Source organism: Myripristis murdjan, chromosome 5 (assembly GCF_902150065.1).
Source record: "Myripristis murdjan chromosome 5, fMyrMur1.1, whole genome shotgun sequence".
NCBI classification, from domain to species: domain Eukaryota; kingdom Metazoa; phylum Chordata; class Actinopteri; order Holocentriformes; family Holocentridae; genus Myripristis; species Myripristis murdjan.
Window position 1 is genome coordinate 23,516,902 of NC_043984.1, and position 18,916 is coordinate 23,535,817.

Consider the following 18,916-nt stretch of genomic DNA (forward strand, 5'->3'; position numbering starts at 1 on the left):
TCTCCAGGAGATGTAATGATCCAGTTGCACTTTATTGCTTCATTATGTTGACCAGAGCTTTGGGGGAAAAAAAGAATATTTGACAATTACAGACAAAGTCCTCCTGTCTGGTTGTCTAAACAGCCCAAGCCACGCTGTACTCATTACAGTGTATGTGCCCTTCAAGCTTCATGTGGATGGTCCAGATTAATTAAATTCAAAATGACTTTAGTATTTTTCTGTTTTGTTTTTCCCTTATAAATTCAAAATGATCAAATGGGAGTCAATCATGTTAAAAAAAGCTTATGCAAGCTTATGCAAGGCATTGAACTGCAATACTTAAAACCATCATTACTTGTGTTCCCCACAATGAAATCAGGAAAGTGACCATAAATTGGCCCAGGTCCATCTGTCCATCTACCCATTACACACAATTATCTTCAATGCCACTTATCAGCTTTTGTCAAAAGTTAGGGGGAAAATGTGTCTCTTTATTCCATTCAATATTTTAAACTTGCACTGATAGGACCAAATATGTGTGTATGTAGGTATATGCATAGTTTCCTATTTTTATGGCATTCAGATAATGTATAGATATATTTCTGTTTTTATTAATAACTAAGTGTGGCACTCTAGTTTTTGTTTAATTGTTGGATTTTTCTGAAACTTTTAAAAATGATGCATCTCACTCCTCTGTTCTTACACTGCAGAGTGCCCAGCAGAGGGCGATGCATCTTCTCTGCAGTTCTGCACTCAAATTTGTGTCATTGGACTCAGTATACACCACTGATTCCATTGTGACTTTGGGAAATGATGCACCTCACCATTGTTTCCAGCACTCTGTGTTACTCATTGAACCAGGGGTGAAGTACAACTACCATTCAGATAAAGTCCCATTTGTTGCTGATTGTTCCAGGTGGGGACTTCATCATTTATAGTGAATGGTGTGTTTGCTTCTGTAGATGTTGTGATTACCTGTCATTTATTTTTTAATCAGCATGAGTAATTTGAGTGGCAAAGACTTTGTACCAATGACTTACAAACCACAAATGAGTCACATTCATATACCCTGTGTTGATAACAAATTCAGGCATAAGAACAATGACAGTTTGTGAACACATGAGTTTATTCGTTTTATTTTGTTGCCATGTCAAGAAAATGGTTGCTTTTAAAGTAGTCCATTACACTGTGGTATTGGACTGAAACCTTTTTTTATTCTTTTCAACTTTTACTTTTTTTGTAGTGGATAGTTGTGGGTTAGTCTCCTTCCTTTGTCGGGATGGTTGCCTGGATCATTTGTCCCAAATTAGCTTGCAGCCGCCAGTTCATCCACTGCATCTTGGAGCCTACACAGAGCACAAATGAAACATGATGACTTTCAAAAGCTTCTCATTCATCTCGTCATGTGACAGTCACCAACTGAAGCCGGTGCTCCCATTGTAATGCAAACCACAATGATAAATTATTCTGTTATTCACCACCAGCATCATCATTATCCTCGGTTCCGCCCTGTCATTATTCACCATATTTTCCACTTCCCCTGTGTGGAGGAAAATTAGGGCATAAGGGGTAAGGTTATGGCGGGTCAGCGCTTATGTCTCATAATTTTCCTCCACACCCTGCTCCTAACTCTTACCTGAAGTCTCCACCATCCAGTAAGGTCTTGTAAGTGGCAATCTCAGCCTCCAGCTTCATTTTCATGTTGAGCAGGGCCTCATACTCCTGGCCCTGCTGCTGGATGTTGTTGCGCAGGTTGGCCAGCTCCTCTTCCAGGCGAAGTATAATGTTGTTGTACTTCTCCATTTCCATGTTGGTGCGCATCTCAGTGTTGCGTAAGGTGTCCTCCAAAGAGGCTTTCTGTTGAGGGAATGAAAAAGTAGCAATGTCAGTCTGCCAAGGAATATTTAATCAAGCATATCTAATTTGCAACAACATGGTAATGCTCCAACTTGTGTTGAAAACAACCTTGTAGTTGGAAGAACTGATATATTTAGAGGATATGTGTAGGAATACATTTTACAGGACATCTGAAAAAGGGTCTATGAGTGCCAAGTGGGAGTGAAGATAATTTAAAAAATAATCCTCTGAAATATTGCTATGTGTTAGACTGCAGTATGGGTAGGGATGAAATGGATTTAGAACATTTTTTCACATTCAGGTGAAAAAAGATTGAAAGAAGAAAATACACTTTAAAAAAATTAAAATACATCACTTTCTTTAAAGTACGTGCTTACCAAGCTCTGTTGGGACGCAAGTTCGATTTCTAGGGTCTGGATCTGTCTGGATAGGTCGCTGATCTCCATTTGGGCCCCCTGGAGCGCCTCTGTGTTTTGTGTTACCTGCACCTGCACATCTGAAATCTGATGGAGAAATACAGCAGGGAGAATATGTTAGCAAATAAGTGTTCACAATGTTTTATTCAGTGTCTTCACAGATAACCACCCTTTATAAGACTTTATCACCTGATTTTCATGCCATTGCTTGAGATCCTCTGCATTCTTCACAGCCATCTTCTCATAGTTGCCCCTGATGTCCTCCATGATCTGAGCCAGGTCCTGACCTTTCGGAGCATCAATGTCCACCTGCACACCAGACTGGGAGATCTGATTCCTCAGCTCCATCACCTCCTGTGCAATAGAAGTAGAGAACAAAATGTTATATGACATATAAATGCTCTGTTGAAACGACTTAAAAAGTGTAAGACTTGTGATGATATCCACTTATAGATGAAGGGAAACAGGACCCACTAGGGACAAACCAAGCAGAGCTAAAGGTGTGGCTAATTAGGGTGTAGAAGGGTAAGGTTTTTCCGGCCTTAGAGAAACCTCTGGAGTTGTTGCCTATACTGGTGTATGGGTAGAAATGTTTGCCAATAGTATTTAAATAATTTAGGAATTAGGAATAATTTTAATGTACAATTGTTTTATACACTTCCATCCTCCCCCTGTTTTAGCACGACCAGCAGCATAAAACCTACTCTTGTAACATCACTTGAGTTGCATATTATAACTGCTGTGTTCAATGAAAGTGTAGTGATTAATCTGGATGAAAGCTCACATTCTCATGGTTTTTCTTCAGGAAAATCAGCTCCTCCTTCACAGCTTCAATCTCACTCTCAATGTTCATCCTTCCCATGTTGGTGTTATCAATGACTTTCTTCAGCCCAGCAATGTCAGCCTCCACAGACTGGCGGATGGCCATCTCATTATCATACCTGTGTGGTTGTGCGGACGCAAACTCATATTAGTGCCTGTAATCACATCCTACTTCTAGTACTCAGCCCTGACATGAAAGCACTTGCCAATCAAAAAGTCAATTTCACTGAAAACTTCACTTTCACAACTGAGATTCCACTCTGTACATAGATGCTGTTGAAAAGCCGCACTGAACAGTCAGATTTACACTTTCTGATGTTTGATCACATGCCCTCAGCTGCCTTGTATGAATCAGAAAGGATCACATCTCTCAGTTTGCAAAGTCTGAAACTCCTAGCACCTGAGCTTGAATCATTCAGTCTCTCTCTCTCTTTTTCACTCGGTCTCTCTCTCTTTCTCTCTTTTTTGTTTTTTTACACAGTGGGCTTGCTGAGAGTGACTGTTCTTTTTCGGATCTCTTTCTTTCTTATAGGCTGAAGTTGCTATCTAAAGACGAATGAGACCCTTCACTGTAAAATGAGAAATGAAACAACATACTTCATTTTGAAATCATCAGCAGCCAAACGGGCATTATCAATCTGGAGCACAATTGTAGCATTGTTCACTGTCTCATCGAAGATCTGGACAGAAAAAAAAAGGATTTATTAGAAGATTGGAAAATAAACATATCAATGTTTAAAAAAGTTGCACATATGGTTTTGTTTTTCTTCATTTTGCTGGCCACAGAGCAAGTTACCATTGGCAAACATGTAACAGTAGTCTGGTCAAGTTAATATGCACAATGGGAGTTGCATTTTTTAGACAGTCATCAAACATATGCTTTGAATCACTATGTGTTTTATGTATCATAGGAACCGTAATAAACCCTGAATTCAGATTTCACAGTGGGCCCACAAAATGTTTGAATCCATGGTAACATGCAGTGAAAAGAGGAACCCACAAACTGAAGTACAGGATAACGTGATCTTCCTGTGCCAACACTGAAACTGCTTTGTTTTAGCTTTGTCGAATGAGTGGGTTTCCTGTCCAATAAGTCATAACTTCTCCTTCTTGTCCCAAATTCACCCCACTGCTGCCTGTCTCTCTCTGGCTTTGAATGTGTGTGCTTTGAATGCTGAAAATTTTTTGGAGTGTGTGTGTGTGTGTGCATGTATATATGTTTGTGGGTTAATATTTTTCATTTGCATCCATGGTATCCTGTTTCAAAGGAAAGGGGAAATACATGTCCCTTTATGCGTTGAGAAAAAACAAAGCTCAGCACTCTCACCATCAATGTGTCATTATGTGGCATTAAATAACTGGAATTTAGCAAAGAATGTGACATCTGACTCTACTGACTAGAGCTGATTGTTATACAACCAGCACACACACACACACACACACACACACACACACACACACACACACACACAGATGTACGCACACACACATGCTGGCAGCACGGGTTCCTTTGTGTCTACCATTACAACACATCTGGTTCACATTGGGGCCTTCCTACACCAGAGAATGCTTGTAGATTGATCATTCACATGCAGAAGCGTTTGGAAAAGCTGTTGCTTGCGACTTCTCTGAAGGCCATTGGTCTGTTCCTCATGAGGCTTTATGGTTTCCCTAACTGTGGTGATTCATCAGAGGAACTTCTGACCAGTTTTTGTGGCATGAGAGGGAGTTTTGTGGAAGGTGGGGGGTGGGGAGTGGGGGGGGGATGTAAGAGGATAGCTACCACACCCTTCATTCTCTTGCTAGAAATTTGATAGTCCATGATGGCAAAGTTGCCCAAGTCAGTGTAAGCATTATCAATCTTAATGTAAGGATTAGGTTTATGAAGTATCTGGCTCCATTTTGGGTAAAAAAAAAAAAAAAAAAAAGAATGCATTGATGTGACTGACTGTAATAGTTGGCAATAAATATGTCCAATTACAACATTGTCTGTGATGATGAGGCCTGTCACATTCTTTCATTGATCTTTTCATTTTACATTCAAGGCTTCTGTTAGTATATATCTAAATAGCATTCATTATCATTCCCCACCTTTAACCATATATTTTTTTAATATTTAAAGGTTCCTTCTGTCTTGTTTTCTCATCAGCCATCCCTGGGACTAAACCTCTGTCACTCCTTTTATACTCAGTTTCTTTCTACATCCGCCTTTTAGTACCCTCATCTGCCCATCATTTATAGTAATGCTTACCTGTCTGCGCAAGTCATCTATGATTGGGGTGTACTTGCTGTAGTCTCTCATGTCAGGACCCCCCTTTTCCAGGGCCTCCCTGATCTTCTTCTCCAGCTCCTGGTTGGCCTGCTCCAGGTTCCTCACTGTCTCCAGGTAGTTGGCCAGGCGGTCGTTCAGGTTCTGCATGGCCCCCTTCTCATTTCCCAGGATCCCACCACTGGATGCACCACTAGCTGCCATGGATCCAGCAGCACCTTTCATTCCACCACCCATACCTCCACCCATTCCACCGCTCCCCTTGAGGCCAGATGAGATGGCGAGGGCAGTAGAACGCAAGCTGGGGTTGGAAATGCGGGTACTGTTCCCACCGGCACCAGCATGAACGCTGAGAGCACGGTAAGTGGGTGCGGAGCGGGTGAAAGAGACGTGGGAAGAGGGTATCTGCTGCATGGTGGTCCTCCTGTAGCTCATTTTAGCGTTGGTTTAGGCACGTTAGAGAACAGAGTGAAAATGAGGAATGGAGTCTCACTGCTGGCCGGCTTAGAAAGTGACGCTGGCAGAGAGAAGTGGAGAACTTATACTCCTCCTAGGCCTCTCTCCCTCAATCACAGCTGGTCTCTCAGACCCTGCCCACTTCAAAATCTCCCCATTCTTCCTCTCCTGTTCCCCTCCCTCTTCTCTCCTGCTCTCATTCACCCACATGTTCCCTCTTTCTTGCCTATGGTTTATGTTCTCTCCCATCTGCAATCAAATGTGTGAAAGCATATTTCCCATTTGAACTCTTGGAAATGTTTACATTTGATGAACTAGAACATTGTGTTTATCTTACTGAACTATACAGAAAGAACAGAAAGAAGAGTTTGCAACAAACAAAGTAGAAGTGAGAGGTAATACACATTTTGTACAGGGGGACAAGATAAGATATGCATCAAAGAAATGAGGAGTAGAAATGAAACAAAAAACATCAGTGATTGAATATTGTAGGCAAAATAAGGTTAGTTTGTAAGCACGCAACAAAATTCCTTTGGTTTGCCCATAAAAGGCATAATGCTTACCACTTGTTGCATAGCTTCTAAATATGTGGTCTGCTTTGCCCTAAAATAAACAGATTGCGCCTACGTCTGTAGCCAGACTAAACTGGTTTACTAAAGAGATATAGCTGCTGCAAACACTACACAGACTCCTTTTACTGCAAGAGAAATAGAGGCGAGACATAACCTCATTTTAATCTGCTTTCCTGTTTTAAAATGTTAAATGCAAAATGAATTTGGGTGAAATATCTTTAGGATGACATTTGTTATTCTGTTGAGATTGTTCATCAGAGCAATGCTATTGACAATGAAAACCAAGATGATTTTGTGATAATAGACAACAGAGTGAAAAATGTATACACCTAAACCCTGACTACCACACTTACATGGCAACACCCAAGTTTCAAATACAACCACAGCCACACAGGAGGTGCAATGCAGAAAGAGCGTAAGTAAGCTGATACAACCTTTTCACCACATAAAACTAAGAAAACAAACAAAAGAAGAGAATAGGCGTCCTCATTCACTAGTACTGCAGGCCATTATCTGTCTTGTTGACGATTTGAAGCCTGATCTTTGTAATCTGAGATACCAATGATGAGAAATACTGTATCTCTTGGAGCTGTTTTGATATCCCCCCATGAGCAGCACTGTTTTTTTATTGCCCTTAGATAAACCCCATGAAAAAAAGAATCACAAAAAGCTTTCAGTTATAGCACACTAAGGCTAAAATTGTGTTTAGAGTGTATTTTTTAAGCAAGACCCCAGAGAACAGAATAATAAAACTGACTAAACCACCCAGGAGAAAATGGCAAAAGCTCTAACACCCTCTGAGCTCCCATATAGCCTGGTTCTTTTCTTCCCTGATCTTACCTCACCTTCAAGGTTGATCAAATTTCAATGCTTTCTCACACTTTGCACGGCATCATCATGGCTGCTCATTGTGCATTTGTAGCTAGGTCCCTATTGTGAGTTTCCTCAGAAAGGAGCAAAAAAAGCATACGCGGAGTAGCAAAAGAAATGCCAAGGAAACACCCATGAGTCTGGCCTCTGATTAAGACTTTTGCAAACAGATATAAAGAGGAACTTAAATTGAATCAGCATGACTCAGTCCGCATGACAGTGCCTCCACTATGTTGCTTAGTTTATCCCTGCTTGTTTATTGACAACATACAGCTATCTAGAATCTGCTTGAGGAGAAACAAGAGGTTGACAGGGAAACAGAGAAAGATCTTTACTCCGACTGATAGCTTTGTCTTTCCAGCTTGTGTCAATTCTTTTGAACAGTTTTGGCTTCGCTTCTTTCCAGCTGATAGCATGTTGGCACAAGGAGCATAATTGTTTTTGGTGTAGAACAACTGAATTTTCACCAGGATCTTTGCTTCATGTGCAGTAATCTGGATTTTAATTGCCAACCTCTTCCACACAAAAGTCAGAAAAGGAATAAGAATGGGTAAAGTGGAGGAACTGGAGGCTGTGAGTCACTGTGTTACACAGCAGGAATCTGGGCAACTACAACAGGAGATTATGAGCTTCACAGATCCTGGACAGCTGTCAGAAAATTAAAGCTCTCTGCTTGACGTTGGCTAGGATAAACTTGGTCCGTTGTTCTTTGCTTTCCTTTCAGCCAGCTTGAATACGAATGAGTGGTTTCTCGCACGCTCTTATATAATAAGTCAGAAATAAATTTGCATGCATGCATATGCATGTTTACTTTATGCACATGGCTGTGAGCACATGCACAGATGTGAGAAGGAATGCAGACATGAATGGTGGAGTCATGCAGTGTCACACACTCACTTACTCACTGACCTGATCCCTCCCACTCTCCCACCTCACTCACTCACTCACTCACTCATAGTGCTCAAATGGTGAAAAAAGATCCAATTTAAGTAATTCCTACACCTCTCTATATTCCACTTTTGTAGCAATGATGCTGACATTGGCCATGTGTAGGGGTCATACATCAGAGCTTAGTGAAATGTGTCAACCAAGAGATATTTTCTCTATGGGATGTCATGTCCATCTATAGCTCACACAAATTCCACAGGAGGCCATAACACCAATGATGCCATGGAATTGTTAAAGGAGAGTCACCTGTCCTCCCATTTCTCATGTGGAATTACATGCTTACTTTTAGAGGTGAAGGAAGTAAAGATGTTCTGTGAACTGATATGATAAAACACTTTTCAGTACAAGATAAACTCTTTCAAATCACATCAATCACATACTTAGAGTTCAATGTCATAATCATCTTTTAGAACAGTACAGCTAGAGGCAGATATGTCATAAGTTTTTTTTTTTTTTTTTTTGGGGGGGGGGGGGGGGGGGGGGGGTGGAGGGGGTCCTCAGATTTTCTTTTGATATTGTTTTTTTTTTTTTTTTTTTTTGACAAGAATTATATTATAACAAGCATGGGATATGGACAAAAGCAGTGTATGCAGTACAACAAAACCCCACCACAGTTAATGGCACTTCGAACAGAAGGAACATCCCTTTGTATGGATCAAATTTCACTTAGCATGTTAGCCTATGCACTTGGAAAACTGTGGTGATAGGATCACATCATGCCACTCCTCTCTGGAAGTTTACAGGGCTAAAAATGTTCAGTTCCATCCTCAAGTCACTAGAGGGCGTGAATCTCAAAGCAAACCAGCCTATTGTGGAGGGAGAAGAGTGGGTGTGGCAGTGCACGAGTTGTACAAGTTCATTTATCCCCCTGTCCCGTTCAGTCCCATGCCTTTACTTGAGGCTCTCTGTTTGAAGAGGCATTGTGGGGCAGTGGTGCAACTGTCCTGCATGAATGTAGCTGGAAGCAGAGAGTTTTACAACTGATCTCACTGATAACTTTTAAGACTTAACTAAGTCTGGCGCCCAGCTACATCTCAGATCTGTGAAACCTGTCTGCACTCCACAGATCATCAGGCAGGGCCTTTTACATCATTTAATTTTTACCTTCCCCCTCCATACCAAATTTAAGTCTTTATCTTATCTTTTACCTCGTTTTTTTAATTCTGTGTTTATTCCCAGAGCATTCTATTCATACAGTTTGTTGCAGTCATTGTTATTTTGTGAAGATCAGTGCTGATGTCTGCTGCTGCTGTAGTCTTCAGTCCACTTTAGATTACTTTTGCACCATGCACCATTGTGGATCCCACCTCATTCTTGTTAAACATCTCAGAGTCAGTCTGTCAGGAACTGTGAAATAGTTTTGTTTCTTGTCTTTGCTAATTATTGTCTTCCCCACTCCCCCTCTAGCCTACATGCCTTCTCTTTAGCCCCTCTCTCTGGCTCATAGCATGTAAGTGTCTCTCTCAGCACATTCCAAACTTGATGTGTCATGTAGCAGCTTCATACAAACCAAAACATCACCGGCCGTTTAAAAGGCTTCAGGTCATGGGGCTGGCTTCTTATATTACCCTCTCACTTCCCTCACGCTAATGGAACAATGAAGGATTCTCTTATCAGGAAAAATCACTCTTACTCATATTTCTGCCATCAAAGGAGGCTAATCAAATGCAGTTGTATTCATTTAATTGGCGCATTTGTCAAAGATGTTGTGTCAGACAAAAAGCTATTGGTTGACTTGTACATATATGGTTGTGTTCCCCCTAAAAAGCATCCCAATGTGGAGAGAAAACGTCACCTCTGAGTTTTAGCCAAGCAAAACATGGACACAATTTGATCATAGGCTACTCCTTAACAGCCCCTGCTGCGTTGTTAACAACACTTTCCATAGCACTTTCCCTTCTGCTTATTAACATTTACACTCACGCCCAGAAGTACCTTGTCTTTGAGGGTTTCTTTTTGTTAAGGTATGAAAAACTGACTAGCACAAATAAATGTGGGTGCGGATGAAAACTTTAGGTTCAGGCAACTATAGGGTTATAGGTAAAATTAGGCAAGTTGTCCAATCTCTCAGACTCCTCAGAAGATAATGAGTCACAAAACTAGTGTGTGACACATGAATAATGTTTTCCACTGTTTGTAAGTTGGTGGTTGAGGTTCCTGTTTTACAGTAAGGAAATGATAACCCTGTCTTGCAATAATGCCTTTGCGTTAATGTGCAACCATGGCAACAGGCATAAATTGCAGACACATAAAGTGATAAAAAAAATCTATCTATCTATCTATCTATCTATCTACTAAATCCCTTTTTAAATGATGAACGTCTTGAATATGCAACACGAGAAAAGGGTAGTTTTTATGTTAGGGTGGGGAAAATGTTTTAAGACTCAGGTGTGGTTTAGAATTAGGCAGAGAGAGACAAGGACTGTTTACTTTTCACTGGGCTGATATGGCAAGAATGTCAATCAATAGTCAGAGTTTTTTTTATTGCTATTTTATTGTGTGTGCAATGCACTGTTTGGCTCACTGATCTTAGCTGATTGTCAGACAGAGCATCTAATAATAACAGATTTCGGTTTTACATGATTCTAAAAATCCAATTACATTTTTTTTTCAAATTATTTTCATGACTTCAGGTAATTGTGTGAGGATTTATTGCAACATGCCTGCTTTAACAGGTAGCAATAGCTTTATCAAGATATAAAAAACAGTAATGGAACATACTGTGCTCTTACTAAAATCTGTGTCTCCCACTGCCGTGAGGCTTAGAGTCCCGCCCACAGAGGCATAAAACATATCACACTGTGCAACACAATTACTCTGGAATATGTCAGGTCTGTGAGAACTGCTGTAGAGTAAAAGCGGAGGTCATAAAATGATCTCCTTGTTCATTATACCCAAGGTTTGACTTCATACTCTGTGTGTGTGTGTGTACGCGTGTATGTACAAAATTACTCATAGAGAATTCAGCAGGATGCGTTAACAGCGTTAAATACAACATCATGATTTGATGAATGGGAACTTATTTGCATTTACATTACATTTACATCATTAATCTATGTCATATGGCAAAACACAACTTAGTGCCTCAAGTTCTGCAAACACCACTCCAAAAACTGAAGGTACGCAATAAAAATTGTGGTTTCCACTACGAGATTTCACTGTAGATTTGGAGAAACTGGCACTCTGGCTCTTACATAAGGTATGTGCTCACTCCAGTGCACTCGGTGTGCTGTAAATGTGTAACACAATGCTATTTTCTTCCCTGAGATTCCCTCATCTCATACCCTCTCCCTTTCCCCCCTCATCTTTCACTCCCCTGCTGAGGGCTCCAGCCAATCACACCTCACTGAGGTCCCTCCCCTGCTCAGATAAATAGCGCCAGGGACCAGGGAGGGTCTATCTGCCTGACTCTCTCTCTCAGCAGAGTCTCTCAGCCTCCACACACCACCTCAGTGCTACTGACTCCCTCTGTGATCATGTCTGTCCGAGCTTTGAAGACCACCACCTACTCCACTGTGTCAACCTCTTCCACCGGCAAGGGCCCAACCTCGGGCTTCAGCAGTTCCTCCTTCTCTGGCTATGGTGGCCGCAGTGTGGGTGGTGCGAGGCAGAGCTACGCTGTCCGCAGCACCTATGGGGGAATGGGCAGCAGCAGTGCTGGCATGGGTGTTGGGGGTTTCAAGGTGGTCGGGGGGTATGCTGCTGGGGGATCTGGCCAAAGAGGAGGTGCAGTTGAGTTTGGTTATGTGGGCATCGGTGGAGGTATGGGTGTTAGCAGTGGCATGGCCAATGCAATGGCAGCCCCAATCACTGCAGTGACAGTGAACAAGAGCCTGCTGGCCCCCCTGAACCTGGAGATTGACCCCACCATCCAGGCAGTCCGCACCCAGGAGAAGGAGCAGATCAAGACCCTGAACAACCGCTTTGCCTCCTTCATCGACAAGGTGGGTTAAGATAAGATGATAAGATAAGATCAGATAAACATAGATATCTCTGCTGGGAAATTTGTCTTAACGTGGAAGCTGCAACCCACCAAACCAAGGACATTAAAATTTAAACATGAAAGTGGCACAAAACCTCATATAAGTTGATTCTTTGGTTTGTGGCTACCTTATTTTGTTGGTATTTGTCAGGACTATTAACATGTAACTGTTTTATTCCACACAGAGTAGAAACATAACTCAGGGACTTGAGAAGAATTTACAAGAATACAGGCCAAATAGCCCCGAGGTGATAGGGGTCTGATGTCATGCAAGGCTATCCAAGGGATATTTCCTGCAAAAACTGGATATTGACGTACATCCCCTTCCAAACTAAAAGCTTATGAAGGATCATTGTGGAGGATATTGGCTGTTTTGAGTAACATCTTAACTTACTCAAATGTTCTCAGTACCAGGTGAGATCATAGAGCTAAAATGAACGGATCAGCCTGGACACTGTGTACATATACAGGGCAAAAGCTGGGCATTTTTTGCTTGAAAGGGTACACCACCATGTAAGTAATATCCTGCAATAAGATAGATTATTTAGTGGTTATGAAGGTAGAAAAGGTGACAGGTGTGTTTTATTTTTTTTTTTTTAAATTGCTAAAGTTTCAAACTTTGCTAGATACTGTATAATCACAGTGATAACATGATGCTTCAATCAACAATATTAAAAATAATCTCTAAGTTCAGCAAGTGCATTGTGAATATACAGAGCCAGTTCTTTCCTGAGCAGTTGCACAAAAAGGTGGGAGTGGCAGGGGGAAGGTTTGCATGAAACAAGGCCACCTTGTTAGACAGAGTAGATCTCTCAGTATTGGTATAGATATCTACACAAGACTAATATACAAATCTTAACATTTGTCAGTATATGAGGGTCCATGGTGTACGATGCAATTTTCCTGTAATGTAAATAATTGTTATTGTGTTATGCGTCCATTATCTGTCAGAGATAACAGCTTAAATGTATGAAATAGCTATCTGGTCAGTGAACTAAAAATTTGTTATCTCATAATGACTACATTCTTTAGTTATCGGTCATTGTTCCTCCTCAAGGGGCACCTTGTTTGATGAGATACCCTAAGAGTAAAGTAGGACACAGGTTAAGCCTCTAAATCAATCAAACTTTGGCTAATTGTTAAGATTGTCAAAGGAGACCCTCAGCCTCTTCTGTACACACAGTTGTCATACAGTGAGTGCATACACACACACATACACACACACACACACACACACACACACACACACATGCAAGCATACATACATGCATGCAGCAGTGCTTTTCTCCTCATGTTTGCTATGTGAAGCCCAACCCCACCCAGGGTCAGGGGACTGAAAAGAAAAGTTGTATAGGAAACATTTGAGCCAGATTGGGAAACAGTGCCACTCTGTGTTGAAACACAGCAGTTATGGGTTGGAACCGAGAGAGGAGTAATTGATGTGACATTTGGAGAGAGGTGGGGGAACGTCAATCAGCCATTTGTCTCTTTTGCTTGATATGGATGTTGTGTTTCTTTGTCCATCAGTGAACACAGGGAACCTATTCATGCTTTCGACCATGTGAAGTTATCCACACCCAGTTGCTCTTTACAGGCATTCTCTCTTTGTCCACATGTCTGTCTGACCACCCCCTCCTCAAAATGTATGCAGTTCTGCATAGTTTTGCTATGAAAAAACAAGAGGCTGGTTATTTTTCGCAATATCATCCATTATTACATACATTTTTTCCATTCGGAAATCCAACCATCACTATCAGTTCACTCACAGTAATTAATGTTCCCAAATACAGAAATGTAGGTCTGACTCAATCTAAGCACCATTTGTTAGCTTTATTTCTGTCTCTCTTTGCAGGTGCGCTTCCTGGAACAGCAGAACAAGATGCTAGAGACCAAGTGGAACCTCCTGCAGAACCAGACCACCAGCCGCTCCAACATTGACAGCATGTTTGAGGCTTACATTGCCAACCTTCGTAAGCAGCTAGACAACCTGGGTCATGAAAAGGTCAAGCTGGAGTCTGACCTGCATCAAATGAAGGGTCTGGTTGAGGACTTCAAAAACAAGTGAGTGGAGTTAAAGTCAGGTTAACATAGAATTTCTGTCAGTATTGTCAGTAATAACTTAATTTTGATTTAATTTGAGAAAGAGAACGGTGATGTTGGATCCCATATTGATGTCATCTTCAAATCTTCTGTTTCTCAGGTATGAAGACGAGATTAACAAGCGCAATGAGTGTGAGAACAACTTTGTGCTCATAAAGAAGGTGCTCAGTTTGCTAACAAATTCTCTAACAAATAATCTAAAAACTACATTCAGCACGCCCATACAATGGCCATTTGTACAATAAGGCCAGGGCCGTACGCAATGGTGATTATTCTCAATTTCATGTTCTCCCATGCAGGACACAGATGCTGCTTACATGATCAAAGTGGAGCTGGAGGCCAAACTTGATGGCCTTTCTGATGAGATTGAGTTCCTGAGGCAGATCTATGATGCGGTGAAGAACCCTATATATTCTCATTTTACTCTGATGAATTATCCAAAAGAAAAGAGAACGTTATTTGTATGTGGTTATTTGTTTCCCCTGTGCTCATGTTCCTTTGGTAACCATTGCAGGAGATTCACGAGCTGCAAGCCCAGATCAAGGACACATCCGTCGTAGTGGAAATGGACAACAGCCGTAACCTTGACATGGACGCCATTGTTGCTGAAGTGCGTGCCCAGTATGAAGACATTGCCAACCGCAGCAGAGCCGAGGCTGAGACATGGTACCAGACTAAGGTGAGACCACTCCTCTCAATATTTAAAACTAAAGCATAGAGCCAATGCTGTCCTTTTTGGGGACATTCTCTCGAGTAAAATGGGACTGTGGACTGTTATCATACATTTGAAAAGGGGTGACAGGAACTTTGACATGACATCATGAATGAGTCCACAGAAAGTAGCCTACCAAGATCATCATGTTGCACTTTGGTGATTTCAGTATAAGTTTTTCTTTTCCTTAACAGTATGAGGAGATGCAGCAGTCAGTGGGTCGATATGGGGATGACCTTAAGGCGTCCAAGGCTGAAATTACTGACATGAACCGCAGGATAATGAGGCTCCAGTCTGAAATTGACATGGTTAAGTCACAGGTAAGAACCATCCTGCAATATTTGATGTCTGCCACTGGCGATGCGCTGTCTACAAAACTACAAGTTCTAAATTAGGAATAGTAAAGAATTTTTGAGAATTTTTAAGCAGGTTTTAGTTAGGATTTTGTCTTTCACTATCATCTTGACCTCACAATCTCTTTGCTCATCAGTACACAGCAGAAAAGCAGAATGGCTGATGAATAGATGATGAGTCTGGTGGTGTCATATAGAGCTGCCCACCATGTAAATGTGGATAATTGATTTCTTGCACTTCAGTTCAATCTGAAATTTTCTTCTTTACTCTCAGAGAAACAACTTGGAAGCTCAGATCGCAGAGGCTGAGGAGCGTGGTGAGCTGGCAGTGAAGGACGCCAAGCTCCGCATCAGGGACCTGGAGGAGGCTCTTCAGAGAGCCAAGCAAGACATGGCATTGCAAGTCCGCCAGTACCAGGAACTCATGAATGTCAAACTGGCCCTGGACATTGAAATCGCCACCTACAGGAAACTGCTGGAGGGAGAGGAGGACAGGTAAGATGTTAGGAGCAGCCGTGCACTGGCCTGGAGTAATGATGATCATTTCTTATTTTTAGCAATCCTCATCATTTTGCTTGTTCTCTCTGTCCATCTCTCTTTAAAGACTAGCAACTGGAATCAAGACCAGTGTGTCCAAACAGACTTGTAAGTTCACACACTACCATTATACCACATTTGTATCAAAGTACCCAGAGGATTATTATGCTACTGCTGTGGGAACGTAATAATTCTCATTAAAGACAATGAGGTCACTATAAACTCATTGACGGAGACCAGAGGTAAAAAAAAAAAAAAAAAAAAAAAAAAAAAAAAAAATGTCATAAAGTAGGAAAAGTTGCTATACGTTTGCTATTGTTCTAAACAAATTAGTCCCCACAGGAATATTCACAGTGTTTCTTTAGCCTGTCAAGAGAGCTGCCCTATGCTTCCTGGCACAGGCTCTTGTGCCCTAGAGACTTTGATTAGGAATAAACAAGTATAGAAAATGAATAAGATGGATGATTGTTCTTCAGGATATAAAGGCCCCTTGAGTGATTCAGTGACTTCAGTCTTTTTCAAAACTCTAAACTGAAACAACTCATCTCAGTAAGTGATGTAGGATTATAGCCCCGAGAGAGTCCCACATGTGTGTGAGGTTAATCAAGGCCTTGAGTGCTGGTGCCAGCTCTCTGTAAATACTTGTTACTCCCATTTTACCATGTACAACCAATGATTTACTAAAGCATATTAAGACCAATACAAAACTCACATTTGAATTTAAGCAATTTCTTTCAGTTCTGTTTCAATTCTGTTACTTGCAGCACTGAACTACAACGCCTATGGCCTGGAGAGTGCCCGCACCCCCTCCTACGTCAGCTCCTCCTTTGGTGCAGTGAAGGCCAGCAGCAGTTCTCTCAGCAGCCATGAAGGGGCAGTGAAGAGCAGCACAGTCACCAAGACTGAATCTGTGGTGATGAAGACAGTGGAGAAGGAGGAGGCACAGGTAGCTTCTGAGGAGCCCGAGGCCTCTGCTGTTGTTGTGGAGCAGCAGCAGGAGCAGGAGCCAGAACCTGAAAAGGAGCAGGAGCAAGTGGAGGCACAAGCCGTGGCTGAAGAGTGAAGTTTCACTTTTTTGTCCTTTCACTGAAATTCTGATTGCTGATTTTGGTGAAAGAAGCACACCTAAGTCATTCTTTGCTTACTATTCAATGCTTCTAATTTCATTCAGGTTCATAATACCCTAAGTGCCTTCATCAAAGGATGGGTGTGATCCTGCAGTAGGAGATGAATACCCAGATTTAGGAAGCCTACTGTCTTAGTAAACACTTCTTAGTTACCTCTAAAAGCCCAGTTAAACAAGACCTTAGGTGCCTTTAAACCAGTGTAGGTTTACAAGCTTTTCACTGTTAAATGTAGTCTCAGTCACTGCTGATGAGTCACTTTCTTCATCACCACTACACCTGTAAAGCCTGCAGGTGGCACTGTGGTGTGACTTTTCCTCTGCTGTTCACATTTGCCCTTTGGCCAATACAAAGCACTGCTGTTATAGCCTACGTTTGTCTGCAAGAACAGAAAAACTTGTTATTCTCAGAGTGACATACTGCTGTCAGTGGAACTCTGTAAGACTAGACTGGGGGAAACAGAATCATTACTGTACTGAAAATGCTGTGCCAAATGACTGATAGTTGAGTATAAACAAAACAACAGGAAATAGCAAACTCTCCATGACTTCAGCTGTGAACAATGCTCAGGTGTACTGTCTGCTGTTGGCAACATCTGGTGTCCTTCTTGCTCAACAATAAATATTCTCTAAACCCTATTTTACATGGTGTCATGTTGTGTTTTGATGCCAAATGTTAGCTTGTCAGTTTGCACTTCACTGAATTCTTCAGAGTATTCTCTCAATTAGTGTTGAGCACTTACTTGGACGTGTAAATGAACACCCCAACTTTGGACACATAAATAATAGATAAACTAAGAGGAACTTTGAAGTGACACAATGAAAAACAGAGCACAGCAGAAAAACACTTCTCACAGTCAGCCTGACATGAATATTTACACTGCAGTCTATTTACTCTGAATGTGAGAGACACCTGCAGCAGCCCAAGGCACAAGGTACAAGGCACAAATGACATGCCACATGCAGAATGGGAATTGCAGGCCTTAATTTTACACCCAGTCTATCTAAGTAAGTACACACACTCACAGGCATCAGTTCAAGTCAGTAGCACTGTGTTTGTCCGTCTTGGGTCACTCTACATCAATCAGTGGCAAACAACAAAGAGGGAGACAACACAAAATACAGATCTGTATTTTGTGTTTAAAATAAGAAAACGAGATAAAGTTAAAAAAAAAAATGTTTAAAAGTGATTAAAAAGACTAGACCTGACATATCAGACAAATAAAGACATAAAGGGAAAAATAAAGGCTGGGCCTGCATCATATCAAAAAGTGAGACAAAAAGTGCAAACGCAGTGTTAGTCTATGAAGTGACTGTGACCATCCCTTTCAGATTTGCTTTTCTTCAGTGTAACAGCCTCTGGAATGAAACCAAACTTTCTTCTGTTTATTTTGCGCGTGGGAGTTCTAAAGCACACTCCTGCACACACAAATTAAGAAAAAGAAGGAAAGGTTGTTTGTGCCTCAAAGACACGAGTTGCAACAGGAGCATTTTTTTTTTTTTTAAACAGAAAGCTTAGCTCTTAGCTCTCTTGATATTGCACAAATCAACCATTTCTCTGTTAAGTCCCTGCTTGCCTAAGTCTGACATTTAAGGTGACTTACAGAACCAGTGAGAAAAATGGTAGCCTCAACAGTTGAGGAGCATAATACTTACAATGCCCATAATATTCTACTAGACAAAACAGATTAAAGGTCATGCATTCCTTCAAAATGTCAGTGGTTTGTCATATTCCTACTCCTTCATTTACTGACTGGTAGTAAATGACTGGCAATGATGATTACCACTATACAAATCACACATAGCTCAAACCGATCACACATATAATTTAAATAAGATTGAGCAATACACGACCACACCAATACTATGTACTCAGATGCAATAGAGGTTACTATGTATGTGAGTGTCTCTGTGTCTGTA

At 41.3% G+C, this 18,916-nt stretch overlaps 2 protein-coding genes across 3 annotated transcripts; one reads left to right on the forward strand and one right to left on the reverse strand.

Moving 5' to 3' along the window:
* Positions 1–1,249: 1,249 nt before the first annotated feature.
* Positions 1,250–5,869, reverse strand: LOC115359124 (keratin, type I cytoskeletal 18-like). Of its 2 annotated transcripts, none has more exons than XM_030051465.1 (7): positions 5,326–5,869; positions 3,672–3,754; positions 3,037–3,193; positions 2,442–2,606; positions 2,214–2,339; positions 1,616–1,836; positions 1,250–1,325 (listed from the first exon to the last, which is right to left on the reverse strand). In XM_030051465.1, exons 1-7 carry the CDS (start codon positions 5,776–5,778, stop codon positions 1,286–1,288), a joined length of 1,245 nt encoding a protein of 414 aa, XP_029907325.1. In that variant the 5' UTR covers positions 5,779–5,869; the 3' UTR covers positions 1,250–1,285. The 2 variants fall into 2 exon arrangements, with proteins under 2 accessions (XP_029907325.1, XP_029907326.1); XM_030051466.1 differs by lacking the exon at positions 1,250–1,325 and adding an exon at positions 1,452–1,519.
* A 5,764-nt stretch (positions 5,870–11,633) lies between these two features.
* On the forward strand, positions 11,634–17,600 carry LOC115359143 (keratin, type II cytoskeletal 8-like). The gene is made up of 9 exons (XM_030051489.1): positions 11,634–12,133; positions 14,024–14,232; positions 14,372–14,432; positions 14,571–14,666; positions 14,786–14,950; positions 15,178–15,303; positions 15,611–15,831; positions 15,941–15,981; positions 16,638–17,600. Exons 1-9 carry the CDS (start codon positions 11,666–11,668, stop codon positions 16,934–16,936), a joined length of 1,686 nt encoding a protein of 561 aa, XP_029907349.1. The 5' UTR covers positions 11,634–11,665; the 3' UTR covers positions 16,937–17,600.
* Positions 17,601–18,916: the final 1,316 nt, after the last annotated feature.

Bases quoted from the DNA above. Each gene is read 5' to 3' on its own strand.
- LOC115359124 (XM_030051465.1), bottom strand. From the start codon at position 5,778: ATGAGCTACAGGAGGACCACCATGCAGCAGATACCCTCTTCCCACGTC. The intron at 2,607-3,036 runs GTGAGCTTTCAT...TCTATTGCACAG, and splicing joins TGAAGAAAAACCATGAGAAT to GAGGTGATGGAGCTGAGGAA. The intron at 1,837-2,213 runs GTAAGCACGTAC...TTCCCTCAACAG, and splicing joins TTGCGTCCCAACAGAGCTTG to AAAGCCTCTTTGGAGGACAC.
- LOC115359143 (XM_030051489.1), top strand. From the start codon at position 11,666: ATGTCTGTCCGAGCTTTGAAGACCACCACCTACTCCACTGTGTCAACC. The intron at 14,951-15,177 runs GTGAGACCACTC...TTTCCTTAACAG, and splicing joins AGACATGGTACCAGACTAAG to TATGAGGAGATGCAGCAGTC. The intron at 15,832-15,940 runs GTAAGATGTTAG...CTCTCTTTAAAG, and splicing joins CTGGAGGGAGAGGAGGACAG to ACTAGCAACTGGAATCAAGA.